The 18852-nt window shown below is 33.6% G+C and overlaps 1 protein-coding gene across 3 annotated transcripts in view; it reads left to right on the top strand.

Moving 5' to 3' along the window:
• CDH18 (cadherin 18) overlaps positions 1-18852 on the top strand; it is a 160001-nt gene that overhangs the window by 93551 nt on the left and 47598 nt on the right. For all 3 annotated transcript variants that reach the window (XM_041411709.1, XM_041411708.1, XM_041411710.1), the window contains 2 exons: positions 4667-4834; positions 16163-16350. In XM_041411709.1, the coding sequence (XP_041267643.1) occupies positions 4667-4834; positions 16163-16350 (356 nt within the window). The remainder of the gene's footprint in view (positions 1-4666; positions 4835-16162; positions 16351-18852) is intronic.

Raw genomic sequence — 18852 nt, 5'->3', positions numbered from 1 at the left:
TCTATGATCACGGCAAGACAGGTATATAACAAACTAGAAAATGAGGAATTGAATGTGACTTACTGGCCCTTCATCAAATATCTAGTGACCATGCTCATGTTTCAACAACAGAATGAAAGTTTTCCAATTAAAAAAAATACTTAATTCCCCATGACAAAATAGTTTGCCATTAAAGTGGAGTTGTGTGATTGTTTTCTTTTTGTTTTCCCCACTAGACAGAAAACCTCTGAGCTCAAAATATTAAATTAGACCATCTTTTATCTGGGGCAATTCAGACATCATGCAGGAGTAGGCTGTAAAATAAAGATGACTAAAATTCTGAGGTGGTTACTGAATGTAAATGAGTTCTTATTTTGTGTAAGTAATAAGATAAATTCTTTCAAGTGTACCCGACTAATAGGTAAGTACATAGTAAAATACTTCAGTAAATGCATATCTATGCACTTAGCTGTAGCAGATATTTTCTTAGTATTTGTCTGCACTTGAATTTAAAAAGTCTTGATTTTTGTAGTCCCAGTTACAGTGGAACCTTCTGTTGTAGCTTTTCTTTTATGTAAGTTAAATGGTTCTTCACAGACTGCTAAAAAAGACAAAATAACACATTGTCAGATACTGCAAAGCATATAAAAGTATCTTTAAGAAAATTTGGTGTAAAAGAAAAGGTATTGACTGCAATTCAGTAACAAGAATGAATTCAGAGAACCTGAGAGGGAAGTAAAACTTGACAAAACTGAAGTTATTTTCAGGGCTTTCTCTTTCTCAAATCCAGAGATGCTGGAGAAAAGGAAAGGAGCTATCCACAATAGCATATATATCAATATTTCATCTCAGAGTTTTTCTTTCTCAGTTTTATCTGATACTTTGAGGATAAATACAGAACCAGCATGAAGAAATTTCTTAATTGCAAAAGGTTGTGAAGAACTGTCAGTACACAGAAGGAGGCTTATGTGTTTATAGGCAAGAGCAAGAAAAGCATAATCATAAGTTTAATAGCATTAGATAGTAAAAGTACTTATAAGACATATTGTTTAGTTTTAGTTAGTCCTGTGAGTAACAGGGGGTTGGACTTGATCCTTATTGGTCTTATTCACATTAAGAGATTCTATGGTTCTACAGTAATTCTGGTCTCTTAATTTGGAAATATCACTGTGGAAAAATGCCGTGGATTTATTAGTCACTTAAAAATCAATCACCAATATAATGTATTCCATATTAAAAATAAAAATGTTGCAATTAAAAAAGGTGGCATTAAAATCTTAATTGGAAAGTAAGTAGGTTTCTCATCATACATGGTTAAGAAAGATAAATTCAAATTGGAAAACTATTGAAATTGTCACACACAAGCAAAAAAAAATATTAAAATTAAAAAACCCTAGCAAAACTGGTGTGCTTTAGAGGCGAACAAACTTATAAAAGTTAGAAGAAAATGTGGTTTTTTTGGGAGAGCCTTCCAAGTGGGACAAAAACCATCTCTCATAATTTTAAGATGGAAATAGGTATGAGTATTTGTGAGGGCAGAAGTCCAAACCTGTGGGTTCTTCTCAGCTCCATTCAAATAGATTTACCCTTCCATATGTTGCACTTGATTTTTGACATACCAGTCAAACTTCTGTAGAAATTCTTTGCTTAATACCAGAAATAGTATGGGGTTTACCTGTAATGACGTCTACATTTTGGGGTTTTTTAAATTTTCTTGTATTCCTTTCCTACCAAAGATGGATAAATACTGAAGGCATAGCTGAGAAGTACTTGGTTTAACAGGGTCACAGTGCTGCCTCAGAAATATGAGGCAAAATTAGGGCTGTGTTTAAATTTAAAAAACCTGTGACAGCTTTCTTTTTCAAGTTTTTTTTTTTTTTGGTAAATGTTTTAGTCAGGGAAATATCTTTCTTAAGATTAACTTCCTGTCTTCTTGTGGGATGTATACCAACCCCTGCCAAGCATACAGAAGATACTCAGGAACAATCCCTGCTTTAAAAGAGACTGCTGGATCATTTAATTTTATCTTAGTGAAAAAGGCAACTAAGTTCTCCTTACATATTTTGAGATCAATAGTGAAACTTGAGATTATGCATGATTTTAGGGCTGTACTGCCAGGAATTGGTGGAGCTGCTAGTGACAAGGACAGAGCATTAGAGACCTCACAGTAGTTACGTACCTCATACTGACGATATGATTTCAGGATGTATAAATGGATATGAAACCCAAGAAAAAGAGGGAACTAAATCTTCTCTCACCCCCTGCCTTCAGCCCATCAAAACTTTAAAACTAGTTTTCTTATTCTAAACTATTGCATACAAGGTTTTGAAACTAAGAGCCTGCCCAATTTCATTGTCTCAGTTCTCAGAGAAGAGGAATCTTCTGCAAGTGAAAGGGATGAAATGATTAGTCATGATTAGTCATCCACAAATCCTTATTAACTATCTACAAGCCTTGATTAAGTGTCATACCCCTTGAAGCAAACAAAGAAAAGTAACCATAAATCAGGGGAATTTCTGTTTGTTTAAATAAATTTAAAAATGCAAGAGGCTAATATTAGGGAGGATAGTGTAGAAGCCATTTTCTACTATGTTACTTTTAGTCTGTTACAAGTTGGAATGGAAGGTTCTGTTAATAAAATCCTGTATTTATTACATGCATATGCATAAGCATGATATGTTTGGTTTCAATGCAAAAAACTAAACCAATTCATTTGAAAAGTCAAAGCAGGACATTCCCATATTCCTATTTATCAGTAAATGTATTTTCAGAACAGTAGTACCAGATTTTGTGAACCATATTTATTTTTATGAAAATGCATATTTAAATTATAGGAGTTCCTTTTATATAAATGACTATGTAAATTTCCTTTTCTAAATTTCTAGTGAGTATACATTGTGGTTATTTTCAATATATCATGTTGCAATTTCTGAAAAAAATTTATGTTTCAAACAGTATCATTTTGAGGAAAAAAGCACTGATGAACTAAACTGTACTGGTATACCATTTTTAGCCAGTTTGTCCCAATCTACCCTTCTGATGGAAAGTAATTTACAGTGCAAAATTGTGTTAAAATAATTGTAAAACTTCATGGTTGCTTAAAAAAAAAAATATTCTTTTTGCATAGATCTCATTGTTTTTGTGTGATTTGCTTTCAGAACAGAATGGAAACAATGGTATGAGCTACATGAAATGTTCCATTTCATATGTAGTAATGGTTAAATGGTTTTATTGAAGAAAAGCAAAGTAATTTTAAAACACAAGAAAGAGAATGCTCTAGAAAATATATTTTTTACATGATCTGAAACTGTGTGAGTCAAAAAATCTAGAGAATAGTACTGTACATAAAGTTCTCCTGAAGGCTCTACTTCTTAAGATTCTTTGCATTAGTAATTATTATATGATTAAAATTTACCCAGAAGCAACATCTGATGGTGCTTTGCTATTTACTTATTGGTAGCAAGAGCTCACTTTCAGAGTCCAATAGAAGTTATACTAAAATTTTAGCTCTTTAAAAATGTAATGTTAATAATTTGGGCATTTTACATGTTTCTGTATTTATTTCTATGAAACTCATTCCAGTCTATTAATATCTTTTATGTACTGGTGTGCTCAGAACTGCACCCAGCACTGCAGATTTGATGAGCAGAGGGGAAGGATCCTCTCCCTTGACTGTCTGGCAATGCATTTCATGATGCAGCCTGAGAAGATGCTGGCCTTGTTAGCTGCAAGGACACATGGCTGGCTCATGTTCAGCCTGAGGACCACACCAGATTCTTTTCTGAAAAGCTCCTTCCCAGCTAGTCAGTCCACAGAATGTAGTAGTTCCCTACCACTGCACTTGAATTTCTATTTACTGAATTCCATGATTTTTCTGTCAGTCTGTGATCAAAGAAATTAGCTGGGTTTAATTTATGGGTATCATCATAGGTGGAAAATGTCTCCTAATTGAAGCTGTGCCCATAGAGATGTCTTCCCCTACTTTTATTTTAATCTTTGCTTCTACATATATAGGTAACTAAATGTGAAAAACAATTCTGATGATAACGGATAAAAAACAACATAATTTTACGGTCATTCAATTTTGATTTTCTCTCTCTAACATAGCAATAACAATAAAAATCTTATCTTTTACTTTACAATTATTAATTAGGTGAAGCATAAACAAAAATCTATATGAATGACGTATCAAAAACAAATATTTTTTTTAGATTTGTCAAATAGGAAAAATTTAGCTTTTTGGGTAGTTTTAAGAGATATGTAATATATTAACTAAGAAATTACCTTTTGTTAAAAAACACCTTGTGTCTTATTCCTTGGGGTAAGAGTTCCAATTCTTTGATTTTTCTATTATGTGGCTATTTAAAGAATTATATGAGAAAAAACTGTTGTTTTGGTAATGTAACTTTGGGTCAGGAATACTATAAGTTGGATTAATTATTGAACAATATAATAATTGATTTAATAAATATTGTTTCAATTTCTTCATATTATCCAGCAGGTTTATTGTGTAGCGGCATCTGTAGTTGCGTTTTATGTATGTGTATATATATATATATGACACAAACAACTGAAAACCACTTAGCTTCATCTTTCCTTTAAAGAAAGGTTATGCCCAGCCTTTGATCTTGCTTGAACAAGCTAATCCTGATCTTTTGTTTGTTTGTTTGTTTTCTTTCCCTCACAGGAGTCATCAGGACTGCCTTGCACAATATGGACAGGGAAGCCAGAGAGCATTATTCCGTTGTCATTCAAGCCAAAGATATGGCTGGGCAGGTCGGAGGGCTGTCAGGGTCAACAACTGTAAATATCACACTCACAGATGTCAACGACAATCCACCCAGGTTTCCTCAGAGTATGTACAATTTCAACATATAACTGATTTGAAAATCACCTTGATTTTCAGTGAAGTAAGAAGCTATTAGTGAAATCGAGTTAGTAGTCAAATTCATGGGGAAAAGGCAGCTTGGAAAACATTTGGATTCACCAATATTTTTTAAATTTTCCAGCATTTCCAGATAAATAACAGAGATGGTATAGCTAAAATACTAAAACTAGTAAAGATTTCTTTCAATCTAACCACTGAATAATATTGAGATGGGTTACAAAGGTATACTGTTCTCATATGTGGGTTATTCTCCAGCCCTCATTAAATGCATATTTCAATCATTGTGTGATTTTGATCCCATGAGGGAATTATGATGTTCCTATGGTGGATAACAGCAAAAGGCAATTCATTAAAACATTTAACCCAACATGCCTTTGGCTGCTTCCATATGTATCTATCAAATCTTTTTCTTCTGCTTTCTCTATACCCAACTAAACTTTTAAGATCAATTATTACATTTCAGATGATCAAAATCTAAGATGTTTCTCACTGTTGTTGAGCAATGGTGGAGCCTGACTTTATCATAGTTAAATGAATTGCTGATATTGATTTCAAACAATATTATCACATGAATATATGAGGAGTAAATACCAGAATAGAATATCTTAATGTGACCACTAATAGGAAGTTAATTTCTATCCAGCTCATTGGGTATGCATAGATGTGACACAGTAGCTGGGATCTTGTAAGAATTCTGAATTCAGTCAACAATTTATTTTAAAATCTTCTGGAACATAAATGCATTTTCTCTGCATATTGGCTAAAGAATATTGCAATCTAGTCTCAGACATTGCATGAGCTGTTGTAGAGCATAATGGGCTGGTAGGTCAAGGTACATCCACTGGGAAATGCCTTAAGCTTTTTGAATTAAAAGATTTATAAACAGTAGTAGAGATCACAAGGCTCCAAGGAAAAACAAAGCTCCCTGGCAATACAAATTGTATAAAATCTGGCCAAACAGTAAGTAGGCTTATTAAGAGTGTTGTAGAAATGAGCATCTACTCTGTGCCTCACAAAAACTTGAAAACATAAAGCTTTTGAAACATACCCTTAAGTAAAATATTTTTGGTTTTATGTTCCACAAATTCTTCATTGCATTCATCATTCTATTTAATACTTCCTAACTATTGGAAAGGCAAGAGGTAAGGCTTATCTTTGAACAAGAGCTAAAGTAAAAAAGAAGGAATGTCTTAAGTTTCCTGCAGACTCAATGGATGCAGGAATGGATTCCTACCTATCAGGTTTCAAGAACTGGCCTCTTTTATTTTAAATGGAAGGGCTTAGATGGCAAACTGATCGGCAGGCAGAAATGTTCATTGCCATATCTATTTATCTGTATTAATATTTTTTCAGTAATCAAAGAAATATAAAATGTTAATGTTACAATTTGTACATTTTTAAGGATTTCAATTTCATTGAAAACAACAAAACATTTCACATTTAATGAAAACTTATTAAGGCAGAATAGTATTTTATATATATTCTTTTTAACATAAAACATTATTTCTAGACCAAGTCTTGCAGAATGCAAACATTTGCTTGCTTTCCTTACAGAAGATTCCTGTATACAGTTACGAGTGATATTATTTCTTTCCTCCTTTTCAAGAACACCCCTTGCAAATGAGCAGTAGCTACATGTTAATAATAAAGAATGAAAATGCAGTTGATCTAAAAAAAGGCCGTTTTACAATCATGAGCTATATACACGAGTCTTACCCTAAAAGAAATAACTTCTTTGTTTATTTTTCCTCTGTTTCCTTTGTGTGCCATGATTTTCAGTTAAATTTCTCTTCAATTTCCTTATTAGACGGAATGCTAAATGAGACTTACTGAGGCTTGTCACATTCAGAATTGAATTCAAGGGAAGTGCTAACCAAAACTGCCTATATCGAGTGCATAACCCTTGGGACAGGCTGAGCCTCAGCTAAACCACAGACTTTCTTTTGGTTAGTTTCCTTTTCTCCGTTACCATACTTGTGAGTTTTGAATCTGGTTCTAACTGTATGAGTACCTTACTTGAGAATGTGCTGGGAAGTACATCTGATTGATGCTATTATTTGTTTTATTTATAAATATACTTTGTTGCCTATGTTTAAAAGATATACCTTTCTGGCTTTAGTAGATCAGTGTTCATTAGACATGCAAAATGCAGTAAGATATGCAGGAATTTTCCCCTTAAAGAAACACTTTAAATCTCTACCTAAAACTTAGAAATAAAGGTTGCAAACATATCTGCTATAAAGTGTTTATTGTGTTTTTCTCGGTGTTCATTCTAAATAGAGTTGACTTCCTTTCAAAGAAAGTCCTACCAGAAGAGCAACAGTTTTCCAAAATATAAAAAAAATCTAGGAGGAAAACATAAAACAGGACTGCATAATTTTATCAGTCTGATTTCTGGTATAGGAAATATAACTGAAAAATTCTGATTGCAAAAGAGTAGTATGTCTCAAAAGTAGGAAAGGGGTTGTGTATTCAGCAGGAGAACAGCCTGAAACCTCACATATTTTTTGCTTATGAATTACTTCTTGTGTGTCCCATGTAATACTGATTTCTTTTTCTATATCTTCATAAATTTCCTTTCTTTCAAGAGACAAGTAATAAATAAGCTATCTATTCAATGCAAGCTGACTGACAGTGCTCTGTGTGGGAAGATTTTTACATTTCTCAGTTCTTGTTAGTTTTACCACTGATGGATCCCTGTGGTTGATGACTGAGGGCCTAATTTCATAGTCATAAATTTATTTCATAATTTGATAGAAGGTATTCCATCTTCTAATAGCGCTATTATCAGCCTTGAGCTACATCAGAATTTTCTGTATACTTCTCTTTCATTAATTCTCTCTGGTGTTGCTTAAGATGAATAAATTCTCTGTGTTCTGTTTTGTATGAAGAGATTCTGATAGCATCAAGACCATCACACTAGGCAGAGGCTTCTATTGACATGCTTTGTACATCAAATGTTAATGATTAAATTCTGGACAGTGTGCAGAGGAACTATAGTTGCTGTGTCTAGACTCTAATTTGTAGATTTTGATTTTTGATACAAATAGCTCAGTTGCTTAGGATAAAGAAGAATTTAAATACAACTTATGACTTAAAGCAATTTTTATAAATCTTGATTTTTGAGACTTGATAGTTTCATGGCAACAGTAAACATAACGTGAAATTGCATATCTGCATAATTAGTTTGGCCACTCTTTTTACAATATCATTGTATGAAAAATGCACAGTCATGTTTAAAAGGGAATGTGATATGAAGATGCTCCCATCGGTTCTGAAAAAGTAAACTCACGTCCTAGAAGGAGACATTAACTCTGTTCAGTGTTAGTAAGGTATCCGCTATCTGGCCTTGTTAGTTAACTTAGTGTAAAAGTATCTGCTACTTATTTTCTTTTGAAAATCATACTCCACTGTGGTCCTTTCTGTGTCTCCAGCTCCATGTAGTACAGCCAGTTGTCATTATTTCCTGTCATGAGAAGTGTCGTGATTTCCTGTCATGAAAAGTCAGCACCCTCTCACTCATCTTCTCACTGCCATGTGCTGCAGCCTGACCTGTCCCACCTGGTGACCAGACCAGGGCTATCTGCCTTCTCTTTTACCACTTGGCTCCTGCCAAATATGTTGAGGAAATCAAAATTTTCTCTGATTGTTTTTTAGCAGGTCCTTCTCCTTTTTTTTTTACCCAGTAGCTGCTAACCGGCTTATAGAATCATAATGAGTTTTAGGTCTCTGTCCTTCTGCTATATTTGCCTGATATTGGACAAGGGTTAAAATATACTGGAGACTATTGAGTTAAAAGGATTGCAAAAGTTTTGTGTCCTCAGGAACTCGGACATTAAATAAAATAAGGACACAACTGGTTTCTCATAAGATTGCTGACATCTCATTAACTATACCTTTTTAAATTAGATTTTTTGCATATCTAGTGTAATCTAGATCCTGTCCATTGTGCCATTTGTGGGCTTGAGAAGTGGGACCATATGAACCTAATACAGCTCAAGAAGTCCAAGTGCAAGGTCTGCACCTGGGCATGAAAACAGAGTAGAAGAAATCAGCGAGAACACCCCGAGGGGAAGGACTTGGAGGTTCTGGTGGGTGAGAAGCTGGACATGAACAGTCAATGTGCACTTTCAGCCCAGAAAGCCAGCTGCATCCTGGGCTACATCAAAAGACTTGCACCCAGCAGGTCAGTAGAGGTGGTTATCCCCCTGTACTCTGCCCTTGTGAAGCCCCACTCAGAGTGCTGGTCCAGGTCTGGAGTCCTCAGTAGAAGAAGGATGTGGACTTGCTAGAGTAGGTCCAGAAGAGGGCCGTGAAGGTGAAGAGAGGTCTGGAACACCTCACTGATGAAGACAATCTGAAAGAGCTCAGGTTGTCAACCTGGAAAAGAGAAAGCTCTAAGAGAGACCTCATTGCAGCCTTTCAGTACATAGAAAGGACTTATAAAAAAAGATGGAGAACAACTTTTACATAGGCAGTTAATGATATCAGAAGGGGGACATTTTTAAAGGGAAAGAGAGTAAGTTTAGACTAGGTATCAGAAGGCACTGATCAGGTTGCCCAGAAAAGCTTTGGTTGTCCCATACCTAGAAGTGTTCAAGGCCAGGCTGGATGGGGCTCTGAGCATGCTGCTGTAGTGAAAGGTGTCCCTGTCCGTTGCAGAGGAGTTAAAACCAGATTGTCTTTAAGCTGCCTTCCAACACAAGCCATCTACATGTGGATGAATCCAGCAATGATTCAGTATGCAGTGAGTATTAGGAAGCATTTCAGTCCAGAAACTATTCTACTTTTAAACATTGCTTATTTATTAAGATTTTTTCATTATAATTAGAGTAATATATTTTCCTTATTTCATGCTCATCACTTACTCATCTGTGTGGCTATTACATTTTGATATAATAGTTGCACAACATAACTGTGGTGCTGAAAATTATTTTTCTTCTCACATCTTTTTAAAGGTAGATATATGTTGAATTGATTGAGGTTTCAAAGTCAGTGCTCAGGTTTCAGAGTGGATGCCTAGTGAGTGACACTTCCTTTGTGTGTACAGTTGGTGTTCAGTATACTGATTTTCTGACTTTACAGAGAAAGGCCCCTGACTTTTTTTTTTTTTTTTTTTTTTAATGGCTAAAATGTTACATCAGAAACAGGCAGGTATCAGGTATCTATTTCTGTCAGTTTTCAGAAAATTCCTCCTGACTGTGGCAGCCAGGAGCAAAGGTAACAGGGGAAAGTTACTACTGTGTGCCTATATTACCTTGTGAAGATGTTCATTTTAAACAGAGAAGTATGTCTGGGCTTGATTTTCTAGAAGTATTTAGAATCACCTGCTTAGCAAGGCTGCTGCACAATGACAACAAGCTGTTTTAGGGAGTGATAAAGGAGCCAAGACTTGCTGAGTAACTTTCTAAAATTTCTCTCTTTGTAAGAGAGATACTGTGTCTCTGTAATGTGCTAGAATCTATGGGATTCATCTGTGGGATGCCTTGGACATACAAGAAACACATTTACTTGAGATGTTTTCATTAAGTTCAAAAGGGAGTTAAGACATATAAATTAAAAGTAAATGTACTTTTTAGTGTATGCTTCCATAGACTGGAAAATGCTTTTTAAAGTGATTGGTTAAGTTGCCTTTTTTTTTTTTTTTTTTTTTTGTGAGAAGAATGTTATGCTCTGATATTTGCACAATATTTGAAGTTAAAGCTACCAAATTGTTTCACGTCACTGAAATCTGACATGAGTTATTTAATGACATTTGATCACATAGGAAATCTCGTGACGTTCTCTTTCATGAGCAGAATAAGTGTGGTTTCTGTAATCAGTTTTTACTGTAAAATTTAATTAACTAAATATAATACTTTTCAAGAGTATTGAATAACTTTTAGTAAAAGTCTTTTTTTATGAAGATTCATGACAATAAAATTTGGTGACAGAATTGTTTATGGAATTCAAATATTTCAGGAAGTTGGATAGGGGAAAAATTTATTTATGTCAAAGTTGATTAAATGTTGTGATAAATATATGATCTACATACTAAGTTTTAGCACCACCTAGGTGCATCAGCTCTTCTCATAACAGTACCATGGAGTGTTATTTCATTTTATTGAGTATCGTCAATAAGGGTTTTGTGTACCAGATCTATTATGAATTATATATACCATACATATCAAAATAGTTTCAAAATACTCTAGACAGAAAAAAAAAAAAAGGTGCAGGTTTTGTTGGCTTGTTTGTTTATTTTTCTAAGGGTTTCTGAATAAGACTGTAATGGTTTTGGGAATGAGGGAATGTTGTTTGTTTTTCTCTCCGAGTAGAGAATTGGGAGCAGGACCACTCCATTTTGAGGAGTGTTCTTTGGAAAGCCTTAATTTTCATGTCCTTTATGAAGTTAAACCCCAGTGTGATCACAATCCTAGTTGTACTAGTGCCAGGGAAAAGCAAGCATACAAACAACAAAACAAACACAGACCAAATGGAGTTTAACCCTTTTACAGGTATTGCTATTGCTCTCTGCTTTACCCAAGCTGCCTGATGCAGCAATTGTTCCCCTTTATGTAGCATAAAATATGCTGAACAGAGCACAGCCTTTAGAGACTGCTACAGATCACATCCAACAATTAAGTTCCTCATTAGTGATTATTATGGACTGCATATGTTGTTTTCCCATGTCATTTGCATAGAAAATATGTATTTGGGGATTCAATACCTAAAGGCAAGTAGTAAATCCAGGAGAAACTCAGGTTTTTTTATGTTTCTGATTTTAGCTATGAGCAACATAAACATCACAATTTTTACAAAAAGACAGAATATTTTTATTCTCCACGATCAAAAATTCAGTATTCTGAGGTCAGAAAGTTTTCATGAACTTTCAGTTATTGACTCTCAAGGCAAAGTGTCATGGAACATAAAGTCATCACTGATTAAAATCTTAATCATAACTCATGTTTTGCACTGAGATGTAAAAAGCAAAGACATTGAGATGTACAAGTCTTGTTTCAGCCAAAAGAGTCTCCCGCATCAAAGAACATTTGGGGTTTTTTTTCCTAAATTGACCCAAGGTTTCTATGTTCTTCAGACTTTCAAGGCAGGCAAAAGTTTGAAGGGTTTTTTTTTAAGTTTTGATTGTGATATTTGCAAATAAAAAGTATTGTCACCTATAATTAAAATGCATTTAGAAAGTGCAGTAGCATTGGAGTTATTGTCAAGGAGCAAGAGTAAGCCAAACATACCCCTTGAAAATTAGTTTCGTTTCATGAAATAGATGTTGTCATTAAGAATATTCAGATCAAAATTAGTAGATATAAAATTGACTGAACTTCTGCAATCATAAACGTTTCTGTACTTATAATGATGATGGATTAAAATTGGATTTATTACATTAAAAATAAGCATAGTAAAGGAACATGTGACATATGTCTAAGACATACTGTGACAAATAGGCTTCTAAAAAGACTGCAATTGATAAAGAGAAATCCAGAATAATCTATTGCATGTAATGAAAACAAGCAGCTCTGTGAATTAAGGATAGCTTTCTCAAAGATAGCTACCAAGGAAGATTGAGCACAGTCCACAGCTGAAGCTCTGCTTTAGTTTTATCAAAGATGGCAGGAAGTGAAACATGAGACATACCTTTGTAAACCATAGGATCATAGGTTCACATGAGACTTGAAAAACTAATCCTACCCCAAGCCCAGCTTAAAGCAGGTTCAGCAAGATCAAGTCACTTAGAGTCTTGTTTAGTAAAACCTTGAAAGGTTCTATGTCTATGTCTATGTTCAAGAAGACATTGTAACCTGTAAAAGTTAATCAAAATTATCAACAGAATATAATAGATTACTAAATACAATAATTTCAATAGTATGCTAATTTATTTTCATTAAATACTGTTACACTTCTTTTTTGAGAGGTTCAGACAGAGAGAACTCTCTTTTCTGTAAGTGGGATACAACCTTGGAGGTTGCCTGTAGGCTAATTGAAATTAAAGTATATTTTTCTGAAGGTAAATAAATTATTTCTGTAGTATTATGACAGATAAGCCATAAAGTTTATTGAAAGATGAAGACCATATACTTGAATTTAGAAAATGTTTCAATTGGCACCGATTAAAGTCCTGCAAAGTGGTATCCTATACAGTACATTACCTTGAAAAAAGTATTAAATTCCTCATATCATGAGCAAAGGGAAGGCATGTGAGCAAATGTGATAAAAGTTGAGAACTGAATCAGCCAAGATTCTTATCTGTAAGAAACAGCTCCTCTAGAAAAAATTAGACCACCCCCAAAAATTTCTGCTTCACAACAGCTCCTGGAAGTCTGCAGTACTGGAAGAATAAGAACAATCTGTTCAACATGGTCAGATTTGATGGAAAAGTTTTGCTATAAACTGATCATACCTGATTCTCAGGGCTCCTATCTTCCCAATCAATTGTTTTAGAGGGTTGAGACTGACTCATAGTTTGCAATACAGAACTGTAAATTCACAGTATGCACATCCTATAATTTACAGTGTCCTATCAAACTTTCTTTATCCAATACCCAAGGAAACATTCATGGAATCAGAATCAGATTATGCTGAGTTTAAAAGGACATTAAGTGAGTCATTAAGTCCCAGTGGAGAGCACCCAAGAAGCCACAGTGTGTACCTGAGAGCATTGTCCAAATCCATCTTGGGCTCAGACAAGATTGGTGCTGTGACCTTTTCTTTGGGAAGTCTGTTCCAGGGCTTGATTTTGCCTTTTGTCAGTTTCTTTTGCTAGCAATAAAGTTTACAACTATTTAGTGTTTAACATTTCCATTTTCACCACTAGTCTAAAAAATGTCTGTAACATTCATATTGCTTAATTTTATCTTTGTACGTGTTTAGTTTTTTTAGATAGTATTCTTTGTTTTTATCTATTTGGCTCATGTCTGTATGAGATATTGCCAGCCTGTTTCTATGAAGTAGTGGTTAAATACTTGTTGGGAGACATTTCTGACCTGAGAGTTTTTTATTTTTTCAACAGCTTTCTTTTAATTCTGTCTACATTTTTTAACATTTCATTTCTACAAAAACTGACATAATTCATGAGTCATTTCAAATATTTGTTTTGCTTGAAGTTTTAGTATCTCAGAGTCTTTTAAATAGGTATCAGCAATTTTCTGAAACAGATGGCTAACACTTGGGGTGTGATTATAAAGCAGAGCATAGTGTCATTTAGATAAATATATTTGAACAAGCTCAAATATTTGAAAGACTCCAATTAGTTCACCCTATCATATGAATTATAACACGTCCAGATGTGGCTTGATTCTAGAACATATTCTTAATGACCTTAACCTTTTCCTTTTTGGAAGAGCAAAAGTGTCAGAAAAACATATTTTGCATTTATTTTAACACTAAGTAAATTTTGAAATTATTCGCAACACATTATTATAATTTTATCTATGAAATAAAGCAACCAGCAATAAAAAAGTGTCAGTTCACATCATCTGTAAGCACAAAATTTTGCAGGAAATTTATTTGGAAATTTGTGTAGGTGGCTTTTGCACGCATATCAAAGAATTGCATCAAAGAATTAACTATGAATTTTAATTGAATTAAGTAATTGTCCTGTTACATCAGTGTTGGTATTTTAATTTTTTACGTGTTAAGTTCTATTTTTTCTCTTGTTCTGCTGGATATTTCTTATTTTCCTTAAGATTTCCTAATGAATAATAACTAATTTTTTTGTTTTCCTCTGAAATTGCTTTTCCTTTAGACTAACAAAGATTAATGCACCTGTCCATCCTTATCACACCACTAGTTGTTTACAAGTACTATGAGCTAGTATAAAAAAAAAATTAAAAACAACAAATAGGTTTCAGAACAATTGTGCAAGAAATTATATAAATTTATAATTAATCTTCAGTTTTCTAGCAGGTGACGATAAAGGCAGTTATATTTTAGTGATGACATGTATTCCCTTTCTAAATTGCAGCTTCTGTAGGTTGATAATTTCTTCAATCCATCCAAACAGTAGTGGGTTTCTGCCACTATTCAGGTTTAATCTCTGAATTCAATTTAGTTTTGCCTTTCTTTTTCTACATGCTTAACAAGGGCACCTCTGCAGTCATACTACCTGGCTCAAGCCCATAACAATGTGTTAACTTTTATATGTCCCCTTTCAAATCTGCTGATCCATTGTACTGCCACTTAGTTTTGCACTATTGCACTGACTGCCATAGAAGGCCATCAAGGAACATAAAAGGAACCCTGGTAGAGTTTCAGAAGATCTGTAATGACAGAAGTTATTTTTCTTTTTTACTGTGTTGGTGGTTGGACTGTGATGTGAACTCTGTAGACTGTTATGGAGGCATTTGGATTGGGGTTTTTTAGATGGGAAATTATTATGTCGTTGGTATGCGCACACCTGCTATTGGATGTGAATTATTCTTTTCAGTTCTGGTAGTTTTCATCATCCCTGCTGTATTATAAGGGGGGCAATATTGGAGAAATCTTCCTTAAGCTGTTTTTCTGGCTTAGCTGCAGATGGAGATTGAGGTTTATGTAATGACACTATGTCTCTTTGCCACTTTTATTTCCTTGTGGCAACTTCTTGTCCACCAGAAGACTTTGTACCTTTTAGAAAATTTTACACAAAAGCATAGAGACAGTTTAGAAGATTATTTTTCAAAAATATTTCACTTACTAATTATTAATCTAACAGGTTACAAAAACACTGAAAGGAGGCCAGAACTGTAAAGAAAAATTCTGGGCACAAATGTGTAGTACTTCTTTGTACCCGTTATGTTTATTTTCATTTACTATGGATGGCAGTTAAAATTTTTGTGCAAAAGGTAAAACATTAATTCTATTTTTCTTTAGTAAAAATCATGTGTTGAAAATGTTGATGCAATGTGCAAAAATGGTTGGATTTTGGGAAAAAATACAACATATTTTTGAATTCAAAAGTACTCACTTGACCATGCATTTAATTGTAAGTTGATGAAATATATATATTTTAGTTATGGAGAATATAAACTTGTAAAAATACTGGTATGAGTAAATTCTGTATTGTGTGATGTACAGCAGTAGTTGTGAAAACTAAAATCCTACATTAGGTAATTTGGACTTTGAATAGGGAATGAAAGCATCCCAAGTAAAATACAATTTGGTTTTGAATTCTTTCAGGGATCTAAAAAATTCCTATGTTTATTTGTCACTTCACGAAACACATAAGTACCCTTCCATTGACTCAGACATCTACCAAGTAGCTAATGGTTCTCTAAATTGGTTTGACTAGAAAATATCCAAGCTATTATTTTTTTTTCCCCTCAGAACATTATCAACTGTATGTTCCTGAGTCAGCTCAAGTTGGGTCAGCAGTTGGCAAAATCAAAGCAAATGACGCAGACACTGGTTCAAACGCAGACATGAAGTACACAATAATAAATGGTGATGGCGCTGGGGTATTCTCCATATCTACTGACAAAGAAACAAGAGAAGGAATTCTCTCTCTGAAGAAGGTAAGCCATAGAAGATGTAAAATTTGGGTGAAAATTCTATTTTTGTCCCCAACCTGCTTGAACCTTGGCGTACAAAGTTTACCTGTGGCAATGAATGTGTAATTCAGTTTCCATAGTCTGTTATTCTTTGATTTACTTTCCAGTTGGTATCTAAATGATCCAGTATTGTGCTAAAGACTAAAAATGTGACTTGGCAAGCTATCTCAGGGTTATCATTTATATGTAGTTCCTACATTTGTCCCAGTCAGTTGCGAGTTCATATGTGGGTTTGTTGTTATGGAGTCCTCTAGATATAAATTATATGTATCCATAGACCCTAAAAATTAAAAGTGAGTATATATTCAAAATTGCTAATATGAATTCTGGTCTTGATTAATGGTTGGATAAATGAAATCCTGAGAAAATATGAAAGAAGAGAATAAATAAAAAACTATCATAAAGGATGAATTTTTTTTTCTTCTGAATAGAAATATGTGTATTTAAAGTATCAAAAATAGTTTCTAACTCAAGGAAATATTATTTCTATAATTCATAAATATTTAAAAGATCTCTTTCAGTATGTTAAAAAGCTTTAACTCTGTGTCTTTTGTAAAGGTTATGTAATACCCACCTTTTTCAACCACATAAAAGTAAACTGTCTTTTTTATACCACTGAATTTATTTCCTGATGGCCTTCCTATAGCTAAAACCATAATCTGTTATTTCTTCTTTAAAATGAGCATTGTACCCACACCATGGCTACTGTTCATTAACTACAACATTTATGCATATTCCAAACATGAAGTAGAAAGGAAGAATTTACAAGAAAATAAAAGACGTAGAAAAATCTGTTAAATCACATTTCTTACTGGTTTTGCAGAGTAGCTTCAAAAATTTTTTCACTATTATTTAAAATATGACAAAAACATGTGTTGGCTGTTCTTTTACATACACATGACAATAATTTGGATCATTTTTACATCAAGACAAGAAGAGGTAAGTTTTGCTTAAGTAATGTTATATTCCAGTTGAGCAGAAATTCGCCACTTAAAAGTTACATAAATTTGTGTATAATACCTACATTATTTCCTCGGATACCTTATCCCTTTGTACAGTAATAAAAAAGTGATCTTGGTTTGGTTTTTTTGTTTTGTTTTGTTTTGGTTTTTTGTTTTTATTTTTTACTTTGTTTTATTTTTTTTTTTTTTTTTACTCAGATCTTGTATGCAGTTTAATAAGTAAATTATATGCTGTGTGCTGTAATTTCTTTTATTTGGATGGGGTTTCAAGCTGAATTTTTTTTGATAGCCCACCCAAAATAAATAATCTAAACTGAGAACAGAAGAGTTTTGGTTTTGTATATCAGATACCTGTGCCTTCTATAACACTAAAATAAAATTATTTATCTTCTAGTAGTTCTCCAGAAGAATTTACAGTAGGCACATCAGAAAATCGAGGGGTAAATATATTATTGTGTCTAATGACCTGAAATCCTCATCAAAATATTAAAGCTTCCATTATGTAAGATTCTGATGGAAAAATAAAATTTTTCAGTGCCTCCATTTGTATGCAAAGGCTAAGAGTATTATAACCTTTTTTTGTCTCATTATGGGTTGACCCAAAATATTCAGTACTTTCATTATCTTTCTTATTGACAAACCTGTAGAGCCATTCTTCAGTCTCAAAGATCCTCCCAAAAGGGCTTGATTACAAATTGTTGTTAAGTATTTCTACTTTATCTCATGCATTTCCTCATTTGAGTGAGAAACTGGAGGAAACACAAACAAAATAGCCCAATAAAAGCTATTATTCTCTGTATCCTTCAAAAAAAGAATGGTCATCATTCTCCTCCTTTGTCATGATTTTCAGAAAAATGTTTTAGAACTTTCTTGACCTCAAGCCAGTCAGTATTATTCAAGTTTACCTGAAAAAGTGACTAACAGCCCATGTCTCTTCAATTTTGTATAATGAAACTGGAAAAGTTCAAAAAACAGGTAGTTATTTCCCATAAAATTCTGTAACTCTCTTTGGGAGTTACAGATATCCTAATCTGAGATTTCTTTTGGGAGTCTCACATTAGAAACTCAAACTGCAGTATAGTGCATGGCAGCATTTTCCAGTTAGCCCTGTAGCTGGTCACTTGAGCTACATTTGGCATTTTTAGTTTGGCATGAAAATCATAATAGCCAATGAATACATATTGAAGTTATGTTGGTAATTGTAATGAATGGATATTATTAATTGGGAAAATAGAAAACATGAACAAAAATTCTGTTTAATTAATTAATCTAAAATGTAAATGTTTTCCTTTCTTTCTGGGGAAGACAATGATCTTCAGACAATGATAATTTTAAGTAAATACAAAAATGTTTTGCATATTTAGAGACACAAGACAAGTGTGTCTCTCACCTGATATCTACAGTTAATGACTGAGATGTTATAGGAAGAATAAAAAGCAAATGAAAGCAAAAAACTACTCTGACTACATTTAAAATGTCTGGTTTTTTTGATTATCTGAAGAGA

The sequence above is a fragment of the Onychostruthus taczanowskii genome, unplaced genomic scaffold (assembly GCF_017590055.1).
Source record: "Onychostruthus taczanowskii isolate IOZ18803 unplaced genomic scaffold, ASM1759005v1 scaffold37, whole genome shotgun sequence".
NCBI lineage: Eukaryota > Metazoa > Chordata > Aves > Passeriformes > Passeridae > Onychostruthus > Onychostruthus taczanowskii.
Note: the sequence above shows the minus strand (reverse complement) of the source record. Positions and strands in the feature narration are given on the sequence as shown.